General features: G+C 41.9%; 2 protein-coding genes across 3 annotated transcripts; both read right to left on the minus strand.

Moving 5' to 3' along the window:
• Positions 1-6823: 6823 nt before the first annotated feature.
• On the minus strand, positions 6824-8366 carry LOC115734666 (SKP1-interacting partner 15). The gene has a single exon (XM_030665547.2). The coding sequence runs from the start codon at positions 8266-8268 to the stop codon at positions 7111-7113; it is 1158 nt and encodes a 385-aa protein (XP_030521407.1). The 5' UTR covers positions 8269-8366; the 3' UTR covers positions 6824-7110.
• An 870-nt stretch (positions 8367-9236) lies between these two features.
• Positions 9237-14383, minus strand: LOC115734673 (transcription factor VIP1). 2 transcript variants are annotated; one of them, XM_048274082.1, is made up of 5 exons: positions 14267-14383; positions 13582-14236; positions 12960-13092; positions 10407-10491; positions 9237-9779 (listed from the first exon to the last, which is right to left on the minus strand). In XM_048274082.1, the coding sequence occupies exons 2-5, from the start codon at positions 14175-14177 to the stop codon at positions 9532-9534; spliced, it is 1062 nt and encodes a 353-aa protein (XP_048130039.1). In that variant the 5' UTR covers positions 14178-14236; positions 14267-14383; the 3' UTR covers positions 9237-9531. The 2 variants fall into 2 exon arrangements, with proteins under 2 accessions (XP_048130039.1, XP_048130038.1); XM_048274081.1 differs by having other exon boundaries at positions 13582-14279.
• Positions 14384-18161: the final 3778 nt, after the last annotated feature.

Raw genomic sequence — 18161 nt, forward strand, 5'->3', positions numbered from 1 at the left:
CGGATCTCGGGTCGCGGGGAGATGCTAAGGTGACCGCGCTTTGCCCAATGTGCAAGTGACGCCGGGCGCCGTGATTTCGCCACGTGGATCGCTTCTGGGCTCCCACTTCGCTTTGTGCTGGCTCTTTTAGAAGGACCTGCATTCACTTCGCTGCCGGTGAGGCGGCACCGTGCTCGCCTGGTAAGGGGACGGTGCTGATCGGACCCTAATTGGACCGGGACTTTGATCGGCGGCGCCTAACTTGTTATCTAAAATCCTAGATAAGCGGTGTTGTGCCAGATACTTGTTCCGATCTATTCCGCCCAAGAAAATTTGATATGCTAATTTAATTCTAAATTTTTTAACTCTTTCATTTGCGTCCTAAACTTTGTACAACAGCTTCAATTTAGCCTTTCCGATCAATTTCCGTCGAAAATCGTTGACGTATTGATCGAGTCATTATCAGCTGTCCTAAGTGGCACGCCAGTAATTCTCAGCAAAAATTAACTCGAACATTGAGATTTTGTATAAAGATTTATAAATTAATTGACAAGTTGAAGACTCCATTGACATTCGTACAATAAATTCGGGATCGATTAGATGATTTTCCTAAGCCGGCTCACCATTAGGTCTAATTCAAACAAAAAAAAAAATTGCAAGACATCCTTACACGTGGCATACGGATCCAATCGAGACTTGGTAATGGGCCACCCTTTATGTGATGGTTTGGACTGAATTAGCGCTTGCTGCTTTTTTTTTGCCTTTGTTGACCGGTTCGATGAACATGTAATAAAGAGGAAGATTGAAGATTACTTTATCTGGGCCTTTTGGAGATGATTTCTTGTGTCGGGTGAGACAGGGAGAGGTGGGCCAATCCCGACTTTTGAGAGATGGTGATTTCTCGAATGTCCTAATGTGATTATTAGGTTGAGCGATATTCTTCAATTGCTACAAATAGATTTTTCACGGGATAATTACCTGAACAATTCTAAACATTTTATAATTATATCAATTTAATCCTAAATATTTTGCGACTGTGCTAATTCAATTCATTTGGTCGTTTGGCACTAATGTGGAAATTTTTTAATAATTTTTTAATTTTTAATTAATTTTTTTCTTTTTCTTTTCCTTCAGTGCTTTCTGTTTGTTTGCGGTTGGCAAGGGTCGCCAGAGCTCACCAACCTGGCCCGGATTTGGCCAATGCTAACCTCGCCCACAACCAGCAAGGTTGCCTCGAGCGCCCTACCAAGTGTGCAAGGGCCGCAACCCTCTTCCAACAATTGGCAAGCTTTGGTGACCCCACACCGGCTAGCTTGCCAACGCCAAACAAACAGGAGGCAAAGAAGGAAGAAAAAAATTAATTAAATTTTTTGAAAAAAATATTAAATATTATTAAAAATTTGTCACACCAGCGCTACGTAAGTCAAATAGAGTGAATTGGCACAATTTCAAACGGTTTAAGATTGAATTGGCCCCAAAAAAAAAAGTTTAGAATTGAATTCGCATAATTGCAATATGTTAGGACTATTTTGGTAATTTTCTCGATATTTCACATAATCAATTTTAACAATAACTCTAACATAACAATGCATATAATGGTTATCAAGACGTATTCCAATCACTCAATGAGTACGGTTTTTTTTTTTTTACCTTTTGTTAAGGAAAAGTACATAAAAAAAAGAGTCATAAACTTATTGCATTTGTGTTAATTTAGTCTTAAACCTTTTGAATTGTGTCACTTTAATCTTAAATATTTTCACATTTTACTAATTCATCAATCAAGCTAATTAAGGCTGAAAATTGCTGCCCTGGATATTAGCGATTCCACGTGGCATGACCGATACTAACGTGGACATTATCTAAAATAATTTTGTTTTAAATTTTCTTCTTTTTTTCATTCTTTTTCTTTCTCATCTCTTTCTTGCCCAATCGCCATCTACTGACTAAGGTCAGCCTCATTGGGCTTGGCCTAGCCTAGGCACCTCGTCCTAGCCCCTGGCAAAATGAGAGAGAGATGACAAATCGAAATTATGAAAAAAAAAAATGTATATGTCAGCATCACTCATGTCATGTAAGACGGTCAACATTCATTTCAACAATTTCAGGCTTAAATTCGCCGTTTAGATTTAATTGGCAAATTGGCGAAATTAAAACGTTTAGAGCTGAATTGACACAAATATAATAGATTTATGACTTTTTTTTTATACTTTTTCCTTTTGGTCAATACCTAGCAACTCTTGCTTCTCTAACAAAGCAAAGGTCATTTAAATAATTAAAACTTGTACTCATTTGAAACATCAGTTGAATTCGCCCACGCATAGGTACCCAAAACCCAATCCATGAAACTCCTCAAATGCGCGCACACACACACACACACACACATATATATATATATATATATATATATATATATATATATATTTCTCTCTCTCTCTCTCTCCACCTACTAGGCGAGATTGGGAGAGATGCAAATGCGAGAAACCAAAAGATGGCTCGTGCTAAGCGTATCCGCAATGTCGATAAGTTAAGTCGAAGTATGAGAGAACCCAAACACTAATCAAAATTTTACCCAAATTCACACTGATACCAACAAGAAACATGTCTAAGGTTTAATGCAACATTCAGCCTTCTTTCCGATTTTGCAGAAGCTAGATCTTATTTATCCAGCACCCCCCGAAAATCGACAAAAGATAGGAACAGGTCCCAGAGCATATCCCCCCACACGTCACCCGTTAAACATGATTCCTGATTTTCAAGAAAGGAAGCCATTTTGTTGTGAGAACATAGATCGGTCGTGAATGCACGTCACGTCAGCTGCCAACGCGGTACTCGTACACCACTTGATATTTTCTAGTTTTGCACTTAGAGAAACAATGAAACAAACTTCAAATTGCTCCTTCACTCTCGAATTCCTGCATAACAACGGAGAAATTACTGCAAAATTACCATGTCGAACGGAAGCAGAATGGTAATCATATCTAACCCAGTACCATCCTGCGTGTAAAACCCTCTAAGATTAGCAATTCCAAAATGGAGGAAGCACAACAAAAGGATAAATCCCGAATTCAAATTACGCACTTTGTGAAAAAAAAAAAAAAAACAACAACAACAACTCTTGCACGAAGAAGAGATATATAATGCCCGTGGAACGCTTCAATGCGCAAATCATTCTTCAACTGGATGCTTATCTATCAATTCTTTGGCAACAAAAACATGTCAGCCAACAAAACCCAGATTGTTTCTGATTCTCTCCACATAACCCAGATTTCATATCAATACCCGGCACACTGTACAGTTTCTCCCTCTCAAAGTCTACAATGACAAAAGAATTCAACCATGGGGCAAATAAAACAAACTTGATAAACGTACCTCTTTGCCTATTGAATCCGAGCCCGACAGCATTTAGATAGCTAAGTCTCGAGCATTTCTGATGTAGGAAATATTGGTAGAATGTCTGAAGCATGCATTCGATATATATCCAATGAAGTAGCAAAAGCTCTCAGAAAGAGCTTTATTTCCTTCAACCGTCATAACATTCCCACCCGCTAAGGGTAGGAACAAATAGTAAGTTCCAAGCAAGCCTACCCTCATTATGTGCAATGTAAAAGCAATTAGATCAGGAATCAGAACTGATTTTCGAGGATCTGAACATCCTGAGGTTCTGATGGGTTATATCAAATTCGGTCCACATCAATGACATAAATGTTTCAATGATCCAATGTGAAGCATTAGAACAAGCACCATCTCCTTAGCCACTGCACAATGTGAGCTGATACCTCTTCTATCCAGACGAAACACATACTAGCTACCCAAATGATAAAAACACTCGAGTAAAATGACTCCATTGAATAAGAGGAGGACCGTGTCACCTGAATGAAGCCGTCTGCTCTCAAATTTCTGTTCACTCTAAAATTTCTTTTCCATCCAGATGTCATTGTTAATTTAGCAATGCACACAACGAAGTGCTCCTTATCCAACCCCCTCTTTGTTCTCAAAAGCAAGTACTAATCCAGCTTTCTCCTTCAGAGACTCTTTTAAGTTCCAATAGATGCATCAAAACCTCAGTAAAGAGAAGTTCATGACAGGGGGCAAGACCTTTATGCCAAATCGAATACTAAACATACTGTGCAAGAATAGAATATTGGCGGACGTATATAGAGAAGAAGATTGGAAATAATGTACTTCACTCATTTCTGCAAGCATGACATATAAGAAAGGGTACAGGGTAGACCGCAAAGGGACACCAAGGGTTCTAGAGTAGAGGTAACCAGAGAGGCTATTCTACTGCAGGCGAAAGCAATAGCTAGGACTGCAAATGAGACTGATAGACATGTCAAATGACATTTTTCTTCCTGCCTATAAAATCTCTGTTGCATGCGAGCATAGTGGAAAATGTTTTGACGCGTGTTAATCCTTTCCAGACTTTGAGAATGTCACGCATATAGACAAGCTAAAGCAAATGAAGTGATCCAGTAGCTAATATAGTAAGAAATGGTCAACTAGCGTTGTGCATTCCTTTTCACAGCAAGCAAAGGAGATATGCAGAGAACAGTAATTATTTCCCTCTAATAAAGATACATTTTGTTTGTTTTTTCTTTAATTTATTTTGAGAAAGCCCCTAATGCAACTTTGCCCCCCAAAACTACTAAGGAAAACAGAAACACGAAGCTTTTCGCAGGAGAAAAATAAGAAAGTAGAGAACTACCATTAAAACAGGAATTAGGGTGAATAAAAGCTTAGCAATAGCTTAAAATGTAGATTTTCCCTAAACCTGAGATGAACAATCTCACAAGCAATTATCCACGCAGGTAAGAGACTGAAAAACAATTGAACTGATCGCCTTTAGACTATAGCTATGTTTGCTTATGAAGGGCAGCTGACATGGGTGGATCCCACTTTTCCAATTCATCGTTTAGATTTATCTGGTTGGAAAGCAAACCAAGGGAACTAACTGTTGCTTGCCAACACAGGCCTCATTGGTTCTCTAAGCAAACAACTGGTTGGAAATTGGAGTCTGGTGTTCCTGCCTTTCCTTCCACTTGTGTCCCTTTTCCTTCTTTTCTTTTTACTAAAAGAATAATAGAGACATATTAAAAGAACAACTTGTGTTTTCACGAAGGCCTTGTTGTTTCGCGAAAAATTAATGCTTTCAAGTGAACAAAAACATACTTCCCATATGACAATTCATTCGCATCCTTCTAATGAAGAACACTTTCAACCAGACAGGGAATTTAACAAGACTTCGTAAAATAGATCCTTTTCCCTCGACTCTTTCGCAATTGCGAAACATGTTTATACAAACATATAAAATTGTAAATCCATCCAATCCAATCCAATTCCCAGTGATCCCTATCTTCCATATTCTCAAATTTTCAAAGAAGTGGCAAGCATATGTAGGAGTGGACAAATTTTATGAGGAACAAGGTAGCTGTAAAGCAGAAATGCCAATTCTTGAATTACCAGGAAAAGATTAATTTTCACTGGAGTTATCTGACGAAGTTAAATAGTCGGGGTAGCAACAAAGAGCTCTAATCTCACTACAGGGCAAAAATGTACAGCATAATCTCCCCAGAAGTAACAAGTTTCCCCCCCAAATGGCAACAATCAGGTTAATAATGGCCCTTCGTTGGAAGAAGCAATGCTGCCACCAAGAAGTATAAGCTGATAGTAGTTCAGCCATATCATGCATTAATTTATAAGGACAATTGAACAGTCAAGACACATCTTAGTGAAGACTCTCATTTAGTAAAACAATGTCAGATAGCTATACAAAACCCATCATAGAAGACCAACCATCAGCCAAAAATTGTTCTAAAAGCATATTAGGGGAAATTGTGCAACTTGTTAACCTACACAACAAATATTCTCTCAAGTATCCCACCAAATAAAAGTATCCTAAACTACATCGAATAAGGAGCAATTTTGACATCCAAACATACTTGACATTGTGCATATGGTAACATCAAGCAATCACAGCTCAATCATCTGAGTAGCAACCTATGTTATCTCAAATGTATAGGCTTCAATTGACAAACTTTCCTCCTGTCAGGTGGATTTGAGAGCAATCCCTCAAAACCCCCAGGTCCGAGTTAAAACATTGAAGAGAGAGAGAGAGAAGAAAGGTCCTGAGGAGTTGATCAGGAGGTTTGATTTGCAACTAAGAAGCCACAAACAGCCCAATCATGAGGAAAAACGCAAATCCCAAACCCAAAAAAAATAGGCGATACTGCTGCACCATTGTCACCTCCTGCTTAAGAGTGCAATTGTTGCAACAGGAAGGTCCACTTACTCAAGTCATACATTTTCTTTTTATCTATCATTTCTCGTTAAGGACCGAGTGCGATGGAGAACACTCAATTCTCAATATCAACTGAGCAGGGCTGATAGTAAAACACAAGTAATAAATAAAAAAATACTGAATATCAAGAGCAACTCAACATTTGCTTCATCAGTGCCCAACAGTGCTGCCATCATGTTGTTAACAACATAGGGAGTTTACCTGGTAGAGCTATTTTATATAACCCGGTTACACTTGTTTAGCAAACTGGAAGAAGAGATCATGCACGTTCCCATTTTTGCACTATACTTTTACTCCACCTTCAAGTTTGTCATAATCACCGCCACTATACTAATGGCCAAGCATCATAGTTTCAATATTGCCAATTCTCACTAGAAAGCACCGATTGCTAATTCTTGGACAGTTTGATAGACATTCTCATATCTATCAATCCTTTTTTCCCGCTTCTCACATTCTTCTTAGTTCCATCTTCTGCTTATATCATAGATTCTACTGCATTAGGCTAACCAAGCGACCCACCTCATCCAGGACTAGAAACACCCAAGCTCACAAGGACAATCTCAAGAAGTATATTAGCTATAGCTAGTCAGTGAGTTTGATCGAAAGTCGTCAACTGACCCATTACAATTCAAGCTTTTTCCAATAGAAATGGCAACGCCTGATGGACAATTGGCAAAGCACTTAACAAGAAGACAAGTAAAATTCCACTGATACAACAACATTATCAACAATAACAATAACAAGAAGGATTGTTTTTCGCATGTTTGTCAAACCTTACGGCCCCCAAATGAGCATTCACATGCAAAACCAGTACACAATCACAGACCGATTGATCAAGGCAACTCGGTGAGCCCTGCCTCGAACACAAACCCTCTACAGAAACCGTCCCCGGGCGCCGGAATGCCATCTATCCACCTCCACTCCGCTTTCTTGTCGAAGCAATCCCACAATGCCAATCTCCCGACCCTTTTCCCCGAAAAGCACACCCTGTTCCCGCCTCCAAACACCTTGAACTTGCTTGACTCCGCGAAGCACTGGAACATCTCAACCGGCATCCGCCCGGCCTCTTCCCACTCCAGCGTCACCAAATCCAACTTCAGTATCAAGATCGTCGAGCAGGACGCGTTCAGCGCGAACGAGGACTTCAATCCGCCCACCATCAGAATATTATTCTCAGTGCCCTTCACCAGGCGTGGCCGCTTCAAAATGTCAAACACGTCACCCCACTCGTGCTTCTCCAGCTTGATCCAGTGGTGCGCCGACTTGAGAGGCCTGAGCGAACAATAGAACAGCTTCCACTGGCTCCTCCACGGAGACCCAATGTCGCAGAGCGCGTAGACCGCGTTGGAGGCCAGGACGGGGCTGCGGGGCTTGGAGGGCAGGTTGGAGGAGAACTTGAGCCACCGGGTGGATCCGGAGCTGGAGCAGGAGCCGGAGCCGGAGCCAGCGAAGTAGAGGGCGGCGAGCTCGGTGAGGACCATGACCCGGTTGGCAGAGTCAACGAGGACGGAGCCGTGGCGAGACCAGGCGGAGCCCAACTGGGGGAGGACGGAGAAGCGGCGAGTCAGGGGGTTGCAGGCGACGAGGGACTTGGCAGGGTCGCGGGAGTCAGCGGAGTCGCCCCAGAGATAGACGAGGCCGAGGGAGGAGGCGACGGGGTGGAGGGAGCGGAAGGGGAGGAAGGAGAGGGAGAAGCGGAGCCATAGGTTGTCGTGGGGGTCGAAGGCGTGGAGGAGGGAGGGGGGGGAGGGGCTGGGGAGGTGATGGTGATGGTGGTGGTGGTGGTGATGGGGAGGGCGGAGGGCGAGGAGGCGGAGGGGGAAGAGGGGGGAGATGAGGCGGAGGAAGGAAGGTGAAGTGAGGGTTTGGAGGAAGAATTTGGAGAGGGATCGGCAGATGATGATCTGGCGGAGGGGGAGGGAGGCGAAGATCTGGCTGAGGGTGTCCTCCGGGAGGAGGTAGATCGGCGGCGTGGGCTCGTCGTCGTCCATGGCCGCCGCCGCCGCTCGCTTGGACTGACTCTCAGAGAGAGAGAGAGAGAGAGATTTTCAGAGTTCCAGAGGTCTCATAGGCGCATTTTGCTTTTTCGTTTTAGCTTATAGAAAATGACAAGGTGGTTCATAATTAAAATATAATCTGAAGATTGAATTTCTCTTCTCCTGTGAGTTTTCCGCCTCAAAGTTTTAAAATTTAAAATTCTTTTTCTCTTCAAGATGAAATAATCGTTATTGGGCTGGCTTCACCATGACATATTGGCAAATTTATTTATTCCATGGTATTTTGACCATAAATCACTAAGTCTGGAAAAATCCCTTAGGTGCATCGCCCGACTGCATGTGAACCCCGATGCGTATCAGCTTTTTTAAATCATGCGCATCGCGCGTAAAATCCATCAAGATCAAAAGCCAGGATGTACCGAGCTTACATTTATCATCCGAAACACCTAAGGATAAGTGGTTACCGGATCCGTAACTTAAAGATCAGGAGGACTTCCCAAATCCCATCGACCCTGTCGGCCGTAACCGCCATCGATCTCACGTGGGCCCTCGTGGCTGGCGGTTGAAGTGGACCCCGATACGGGGGGGCCGTACTCCAGGAAAGAACTTTCCCAAATTCAGTGATTGCGCCCACCAAGAGAGTCATACCTGACGGCTACACGCCCATCATCCGCGAATCAGCAGGAAATTGCACGAACGCACAGGTCTACCCTAGTGATCTCAATGAAGTTGGAAGGAAACTCACTCTAAACATCGAGAACATTCATGTTGTTTTTGTTTTTTTCTTGTTGGAAGAACATTCATGTTAATGTTCAGTAGTTCTGGGGAATTTCCATTGAAATGGAGGAGGAATCATCCATGTGGGGCTGCCGAGCAATGAGGTCTCGATCTGAACTAGATACCTAGCGGGATGAAACAGGAGGCCAGTTCGAGAAAAGCACACATTCGATGGAACACCAATCTAAACATAATTAACAACTATGACATTTGAAAGCAGACCGTAATCGCTACATCATCACAATACTAGGTGAGGTTCTTGGCCGCCCATTCGTGGTTCGACCCGAATATGAGTGCTCTATATCACCACGCCTTCCACCAATTTACTCCTGCAGCAACAACAGCCCAAGAACACACCGCCAACTGCATCATCGACTACATGATTTCTATACATAGATATGAGAAACCCAACCTCGTATATGTTAAACTTAGTTGCCTACTAATCGAGACCCGTCTAAAAGGTTCTTACAAGCTACAATGTCACTGAATCCTGTTGTTGAAGTCTAAGAAGCTCGGGCAGGGCTGTCCATTGCGGGTCTGCCCATTGGTAGAAGACTGCCGCATATGCTGCTGCTGGCGGTTTGGGCCACCACCAAACTGATGCAATGTCGGCTGGTGAGCAGAAAATTGAGGGATTGGCCCTCCAAAAGGAGCGCCATTGCCTGCTGGAATCTGGCCTGCTGCTATTTTAAGCCGTTGGACTTCCTCCTTCAGTGCTTCATTTAGAGCTACAAGCCCGGGAAAGAAGAAAACAATTGAATTGGAAACACTACAAAGCAACACACCCGAAATCCGGAGAAAGAATATAAACCATAAATTCATAACCAGATACCACCGAAGAATCCCCATATAATATTGTAAACTTATCTCCGGCCTAAAGGATGGTAACGTATAAAGGACAAGTCGAGGGAATGACTGCTAGAAGCTTAACTCATGCAATTCATGGGACCCATTAATTACAAACTTCAGTTGATTTATCTTACCTATTCTAACTGCTGAAAAAAAAAAAAGCTCTTTGAAGAGCTAATGTTTCGGTGGCGCAATTTCATTATTTCACTCTTCTGAGCAGGAATCTCTGCCATTCAGTAACTGGGTTCTAACTTCTGAGTACAAGATGGAAAGTTGAAACACGAGACATGAAAGTCGAATGATTAACTTATAGCAGTTGTACAATGAGAAATGCATAGATTGAGCTGTTATATTGCTAGCCAGCCTATTAAGATTAAATGAACTAGGATGATTTCACTTATCCTGTGCTTAAGTTTGGAATTTTTTATTTTTTATTTTGAGATATATAACTGCACATCCAACACCTGCATGTTTGGTACTATGTACAGAGTAAAAAAGGGAAATACCATCTCGCAATTGTGCTTGTTGCTCCATAGCCTGTAACCTCAGTTTGAGTTCCTTATTTTCTGTCGTCAACCCTGTAGTATCTCTCTGCACCAAATTAAATGAGGTTCCCGCAAATTAGCCTTCTTCAAAACATTATTAGCTCTGGTTACAGTTATACTTGTGCAGGGCTAGGTTTAAACAGGATAAAAGCCCAAGTGGAGTGAATCAGGAATACAGGAGGACTAACAAAAGACAGATTCAACGTTAGTGATGCCTTTTATGAGATGAACTGATGGCTCAAGCATTACACCACCAGGTACAATATACGAGGACAAGCCCTGGCCTTCTTATTCATCCATACTATCGCTTAATTCCAATAAGAAGCCCAGCACAAGTAATCAGTTGCCAAGCCCCGGTCTGGTTTACATCCAGTTAAGAGAAAAATGACGAAATTTGGGATGACACAGAACCCAAAGTGGTAGGTCCACGATCTTTAAGTAGCAAACTCTATCCAAGCTACAAAAAGAAGCAGCATAGAACATAGAATAGAATAGACAGCATAAATGATAACAAGGGTCAAGATAACGAAGCACGTAAATTACAAAAAATGAGTTGCCATACTTATAGTCTACTTGAAAAGGAGCTACAATATTTGCAGTAAATCCAACAAGATTTCATCTTTAGAAAAAAATTACCTATCTTATAAGGCTATAAATTACATCATCCTCCCCAAAGAGGATACCATACCTCATATCTACTCTCGCCCTCCTCAAAGACGACCAGATCGAACAGTTGCAAGTAACTTCGAGAAACCAGGAAAGAAGGCAGATAGTCAGAACAGTATGTCCACTAGGACTTATGCCATCTAAGCCTGGAGGAAATACTCCGCCTAATCATCTTATGTCTCTTGATACAACCATGCCAAACTAATTCATCAATCAAATTCCTCTAGTTGCTAAAAATGAGATATTTTTAAGTAGCCTGGTGGGATGAAGAATTTCTTTTCTGGTACATCTAAATAACACATGTACGGCAGCGGGAGTTACTAGAGCTTCAACTTGCATTGCCAACTAATGTGCCATCCTTAAGTTAAAATTTTGGTTCGTGGCTCTTCGGATCATGCCTGTTTGGGAATGATAATTACCACTTAGACTAGTGCAGTCAAGGTCTTTCATATCAATCATTTCTTTTTTGGGTTGGCTGTTAGTTTATCCCTTTCTGCCTTGCACCTTTTTGAAGAATCGTGAAAGGATAAGTTATTCTTAGTGAATATCCAAGGGTATTAGGTCAAGTAGGTGATCGATGTGTGGCGATAACGACTGATGTTACCTTTTTTCTTTAGCAAAAAGACTGATATTAGTGTTGGGTCATTTCTTTATTGTGTTTTTGGCCAACATGACATGCAGTTCAAGGCCAAAATGAAAACATTTGCAAAAAGTCATGATCAAACCAAATCAAAGTAGTAACGAACTAAATGGAGTGGTTGCAACATTTGGATTCCACTTAACTTTTTCTCAATTCCACTGCTTCGCTTGCATAGAACTACACCCCACATATTATGACCTAAAAAGTTAAGACGCAAAAAATAAAAAAATAGAAAAGTAGAGGCGAGTATGGGAACGAATGGGCACCAGCAAGAGGAAACTTTTGTGGAGATAAGGTAAGCTTGAAACTATCATAGTTGAAAAGGTGTAATCTTTTGGTTCAGACAGGTCCAAAGTTACGATTTTAACCCACTCAGGCATCATACTGGACTTGCTGAGGTAGCTATACCTCACATTTCGGAGTATTTATTCAAGCAACTATCGAATAAAGTGCAACCCATAAATATTCCAAAGCAATATTCTGCTCTTCCGTGTAGAAGCATCCTTACCCTTTGTGCCCTTTTCTTTCTGGCCATAGATGCTGTTTCACCAATTAAACTTCTACTCCATTATATGGAAATATCTACTTTCAACATACACACCTAGAAGCTCCAATAAACATTCATAGCACGTGTTATTACTTGCTATGGGTTTTGATTATCAAAGAAGAGATTATATTACAGAACTGAAGTCTTACAAGAAAACACAGGAACAACGTGAATCTGCCATGCTAGGTTCAAGAAATTCCGTTGCACTCCATTTTAAGTTTTGTTGACTAGCTCAGATATAAAACTTTAAAACTAATGATAAAATGCAATTCATCTTAACGCCTCTCAATCACTAACAAAAATCCAGCCTAACTAAAGGTATAAGTATGAACACATAGATGAATGGGTCACACTAAATTAGAGTAGTCCTCCAGACCAGAAATATCCACATGATAATGATTTCAAGCTATGATGTCATTACTTAGACATGCTCTGTCATCTTTAGTTAATCCTTTCTTTGGCGTTCTCAGCATTTAATCTTCTATTATAGAGTTTTACGAAGATCTTTCTTTTGTTCATCTTCTTCTAGAAGGATATAAACAATTTGATAGAGAAGATTCAAGTGTCCCGAAACAATGATAGGATTTGACTAAGAAGAAGCCAGGCCACCGAGTTAAATAGACCCTGCACCCCTTTTTTCCCCTCAAGCCAAGCTCCATACCTGTAGCAGCGTGACCTGAGCGGAGAGCGTGGTTGCTTCTGTCTGAAGTGTCTGTACCTTCCTCTCGAGCTCACCTGTGTATCGTATCTTCCTCTCCTTTGAACGTGCTGCAGACTGTCGATTCGCAAGAATCCTACTCAACATGAATAAATCCAGTAAGGAAAGGATACTTTCAGAAAGCAATTACCAACATAAAGCCCCTCGAGCACAACATAAGAGTGCCAAAGTTACATACCCTCCGCCAAAACTTGACAAGCTTTCTATTTACTTTTAAGGAAGAGCTCAATTAGACTGTTAATGATTGTAGGAAACAAACATTTCAAAATTATCTCCGCTTCATACGACTTTCTCCAACCATTTGAAGCACAACGGCACCAACGGCACCAACGGCCATAAAAAAAACAAAAAAATTCGCAGAAGCAAGGTCGAAGGTGCAAGAATGCAGATTAACAACGTTTTCTAACTTCAGATGCTATGATCAGAAACCAAATATGGCCGAAACATAAGATTGGGAATTATCTAACTGCAATTTTAGTGCAGACAAATGCAAAAAATAATTGGGCATATGCTCATACATTGAAAGACCGAAGTCAATACGCAGCCAACAGAAAGGAGGGCACACCTTTTAGCTCTCTTAGGATCAATCAAGGCCAGCTCGGCCAACCTGTCAGGAGCCATGGCCTTCTTCGCAGCATCAGTCATCATCAACGAGTCGAGCTCGAACGACGCCGAGGAAGATCCGTCCATCGAGTTGCTGTGCCTGTGAAACGCCCTCCTCTCGGAGGCCACCGAAGCCGTCTTGGCGCCAAATCTGTCGTCGCCACCGGCCCCACCGCCAGCACCGGTCAAGCTCAGCCCATCGAAGAAGTCGGAGTCGACGGAGAGGCTCCGGAAGTGGTTGATCGGGGGCGAGCGCTTGGAGGACGAGTCCTCGGAGTCGATTGCCATGGAAGCGGCAGCAACGGCTCCGCCGCCGGACGGGGTGGGGGTCGGGGTGGTGGCGGCGGAGGAGGAGGAGGGGAGGTCGAGGGCGGAGAGGTCGAGGTCGGAGGCGTCGAAGAGGAGGAGGTCGTCGAGGCGGAAGGTGGTGTCGGAGTGGGCCCGGCGGTGGTGCGAGGAGTGGCGCTGCGGGGTTTCCGGCATCTGGTCGATGATGTCCATGGCCGTCGCCGCCGCCACGAGCGGGGGCTTCGCGGAGAACTGTGGCGGCGTGGCCATCGGAGGAGGCGGGCCCGCCGGGGATTAGGTGGCGGTGGTTGGGTGGCGGGAGAGAGAGAGAGAGAGAGAGAGAGAGAGAGAGAGAGAAGGGGGGGACTAACTTGGGAGTAGGAGGAGAGGGCCAAGTGTAGGGGGGTGAGGCGTAGAAGATGGTTTGATGGACTTTGACAAATGAAGGAGAAAAGATGATGGTGATAATGAAGTGAAGAGACTGTATTGTCCTGATTGATTGCCATTTTTTTTTTCCTTTATTTTTAGCTTCCTTGCTTTGACTAATTGCTTTGGGGGATTCCTTTATTTCAAATCAAGAATATACATACACTTTTTTCTAAATTAATCACATATATCGAATGGAAATTTTTTGAAATTTTTTTTTACCGTCCACGAAAATATTCAAATATAAACTATGATCAATCATGAATATTAAAGTTAATCACATACATCGCATGAAATTTTTTGTTATTGAAAAGTCCTAAATATTTAGATATAAATTATTATTGATGATGAAAATATTTTTTACTGACTAAATATTTCGAGCAATATTAATGACCATTTAAAAAAATGATATTTTTCAAGTTATTCATATTCCACGTAACAAACGGAACCCGAATGATAACTTATAAAGCATAGGAGATGAGCCGAAGTATCGTGACCTGTTACATTGTGCTAAATTTAAACAACCGGTGAAACAACAATAGTTCCAATTCAAAAAGACACAAGCAAAGAAAAAATTTAGGGATAAGTGTGCTGGAAGTCCTAGAACTTGTTATGAAGTGCGATTGAATTCTAAAACTTTTAAAAAGCACAATCAAGCCATGAAACTCGTCAGAAAGTGTAATCGAGTCTTAGAACATTAAAAAAAAAAGTGTAGACAAGTCCTTAAACTTGTTATGAAAGTACAATTGAATCATGAAAATTTTAAAAAGTGCAATTAAGTCATGAAACTTCTCTAGAAGCATAATTGAGTCCTAAAACTTTTAAAAAGTGCAATCAACAGAAAGACTTAATTCCATAAATTTAACAAATTTTAGGGCATAATTACACATTTCGAAAATTTTATGATTTGATTGCATTTTCAAAATAAATTTTAAGATTTGATTGTACTTTTTTAAAATTCTAAAGCTTGTCATGAAAGCGTAATTGAGTGCTAAAACTTTCAAAAAATGCAATTAACGAAATGATTTGATTTCATCAATTTGACAAACTTTAGGACTTCATTGCGCATTTTGAAAATTTTATGACTTGATTATATTTTCGAAACAAATTTTAGGATTTGATTATACTTTTTGAAAGTTTTAAAACTCAATTGCGTTTTCATGACAAATACTAAGACTTTTGATGTGCTTATCGTAAAATGTTTATAGACGTGAGCAAAGTCGACACAAACGACGATGGGATTTTCTCCATTTCAGAAAAACGGGAGCAACAATAAGATTTCGATGTGGTAAACGACATCTTGGATGCACCCTTGTGCCAAAAATACCGGGCAAATGGTAAAATCCAAGCAAAACCAAAAATCTCACAACCTAATCCATCATCCCATCTATTGAAAATCCGCAACAACCTTCGATTAATATAAACTCGATTCGGTCCCCTCTATGTCATGCTACTCTCTTCCGGAGATTCCCTGCCCTTCCGACGCCATCCTTTAAACAAATGGCGCAAAAATCAACGGGGGTTGCCAAGTGACATCCGAGAGGGCTTCCCTCAACCGGTTTCGTCATGCGGTTCCCAAAATTGACCGAAAGCGACAAGCATCGCATATCCAGAGCGACGGGTGAATCAAAATCGCGTCGCTCGGGGAAGGGATAATGGAGGTTCGTTTCCGGTGTGTGGGATAGAGGGGAAGGAGGAGGAGGAGGCGTTGGGGTCTTCGAGGTGTGCTCGGCGTCCGCAATTTTCCTCGTGCCAATCGATTAAGCCGGCGACCTCGATGCGTCATAATTGCGGATGTTGACCTAATTTTGACCCCCAATCGTTTCCTCTTTTGGAAGTCCGTCTGTAGATTTACGGTGTTTGTTACTGACAGACAAGAGAGCTCGATTGCAGAAAATGGAATGGGCATGTGCACGTAAGATAACCCGAACTCTGTGAAGCCCGAAGCTTTTTACTCTTTTGGTCCATTGGGCTTTTGCGCAAAGTGGGGCAGGTTCAGAGGTTGCACCTTTTCCGGGCTTCTATGTGATATCATTGGGCCGACTCTTTTCCCGCGGAGAGAGAGGAAAATTCCGATTGGGCCTTGTGCATCGTGTGATGCAGCGAGAACCGGGATGGCAATTTGTCCCGCTCCAATGGGGCCTCGGGGTTAATGGTCCCGTGATTCGTCCCGGTTGCACACTCCTTGTTTATGTTAAATGTTGGGTTTCGTACTTTGTATCTTCAGGGAGAAATTTGTCCGGAAAGTCATAAATTTATTGCACTTTTGACAATTCAGTCATAAATATTTTAATCGTGCTAATTAAGTTCTAAATATTTTCACGAGTCTTTATTGTCCATTTCGAGTTAAAGGGCTATTTGACAATCACATTTCCTTACTTTTTTTCCCGGGCTATGACGCTCTAAATTTAAGTATCTTTCCTTGAATTACGAGAAGCAAGACATTGAAACCTAAATGCCTCATGGGGCGGGATTGGGGCGTAGAGATTTGCTTTGGGGTAGAGATAAGGCCCTCCACAATTCGTGTGAAGCGAAGAAGGAACGCTGCTCTAGCCCTCCCCATAGCCATCGTTACCATCATTCTCTCTTTGTAAACATGCTATCGACATGCACGGAGAAAAAGCACACTTGCTTGCAAGCCGGCTCTCAAAGAGAGAGAGAGAGAGAGAACATTAAAAAACACCACATTCCTCGGTTATGGGGTTTATATACTCCTTACATACACCGGTGAATCGCTCTCGAAGGTTAATGTCTTTTAACGGTCTCATGTGATAGTTCCTTCAGTAAAGGAGTGCTCAAAGTAAAATGGACATCCCTATGTTTCTCAAGCTCTCCACACACGCGGACACACACACACACGCACGCACGCACGCACGCACCCACACACACACACACACACACACACACACACACACACACACACACACACACACACACACACACACACACACACACACACACATATACATATAGTTTTTAGGAATCCATACCCATTTTCAAGTGGTGGTACTATTATTATCATCTTCAAGGAGTGTTTTTCAAGTGGGCTTTTAAAATCCACCAATCTCCTCCCATCCTTGGAGTAACCGCATTGTCCCGTAACTTGCACCGGAAAAGATCATGGAGTTCTCTCCACCACCTTTGTTTTGTTTGCTGTAGGGGAACATTAACCTCGCCGCATCAATGCGTCATTGATGTTAAGGATAATGGCACAGATCAAGGAATTAAGATCAAATCAAATCACGCTAATACAAGCAAGTGTTAAGATCAATGGATTATAAATTCAATTTGATTGATTCTATCGGCTTGTAATCTCTTGTATAAATACATGTACTCGCACATGGAAAATGTATCGATTATAAAAATCTTTTTCTCGGAATCCTTTCGATTTTCATAAACCTTTTTATGGTATCAAAGCATTTTCGCTCAACCGAGCCCTCGATCCCTCCATGTCGAGTTCAACTAGTGACAACACCAACTCTTCCGCAACCATTCTCATTGCTATCGGCAACATTGTCCCGCTTCCCGTGAAGCTCACAGCAAGCAACTTTCCTTCTTGGCGAGCACAACTTCAAGCCATTTTAGTTGGGCATGATCTACTCCGATTTGTTGACGGCACATACCATTGTTCGTCACTTGATTCATCCCGATCAGCTAGTCCAACACGCACATTGTGGATCCACTAGGACCAACTGTTGTTATCAGCCATTTTTGGCTCGGTTTCTAAACCTATTTTACCGCTAATTGCATTCAGCAGAACCTCTCAAGAGGCATTAAAAAAGCTCACCAACCTTCATGCCAACAAATCCCGTTCTCGGGATAATGTTT

This window comes from Rhodamnia argentea, chromosome 2 (assembly GCF_020921035.1).
Source record: "Rhodamnia argentea isolate NSW1041297 chromosome 2, ASM2092103v1, whole genome shotgun sequence".
Taxonomy (NCBI): Eukaryota; Viridiplantae; Streptophyta; class Magnoliopsida; order Myrtales; family Myrtaceae; genus Rhodamnia; species Rhodamnia argentea.

Bases quoted from the DNA above. Each gene is read 5' to 3' on its own strand.
- LOC115734666 (XM_030665547.2), bottom strand. From the start codon at position 8,268: ATGGACGACGACGAGCCCACGCCGCCGATCTACCTCCTCCCGGAGGAC.
- LOC115734673 (XM_048274082.1), bottom strand. From the start codon at position 14,177: ATGGCCACGCCGCCACAGTTCTCCGCGAAGCCCCCGCTCGTGGCGGCG. The intron at 13,093-13,581 runs GTGTGCCCTCCT...CATGTTGAGTAG, and splicing joins GATCCTAAGAGAGCTAAAAG to GATTCTTGCGAATCGACAGT. The intron at 10,492-12,959 runs GTATGGAGCTTG...AATTTGGTGCAG, and splicing joins CTCAGGTCACGCTGCTACAG to AGAGATACTACAGGGTTGAC.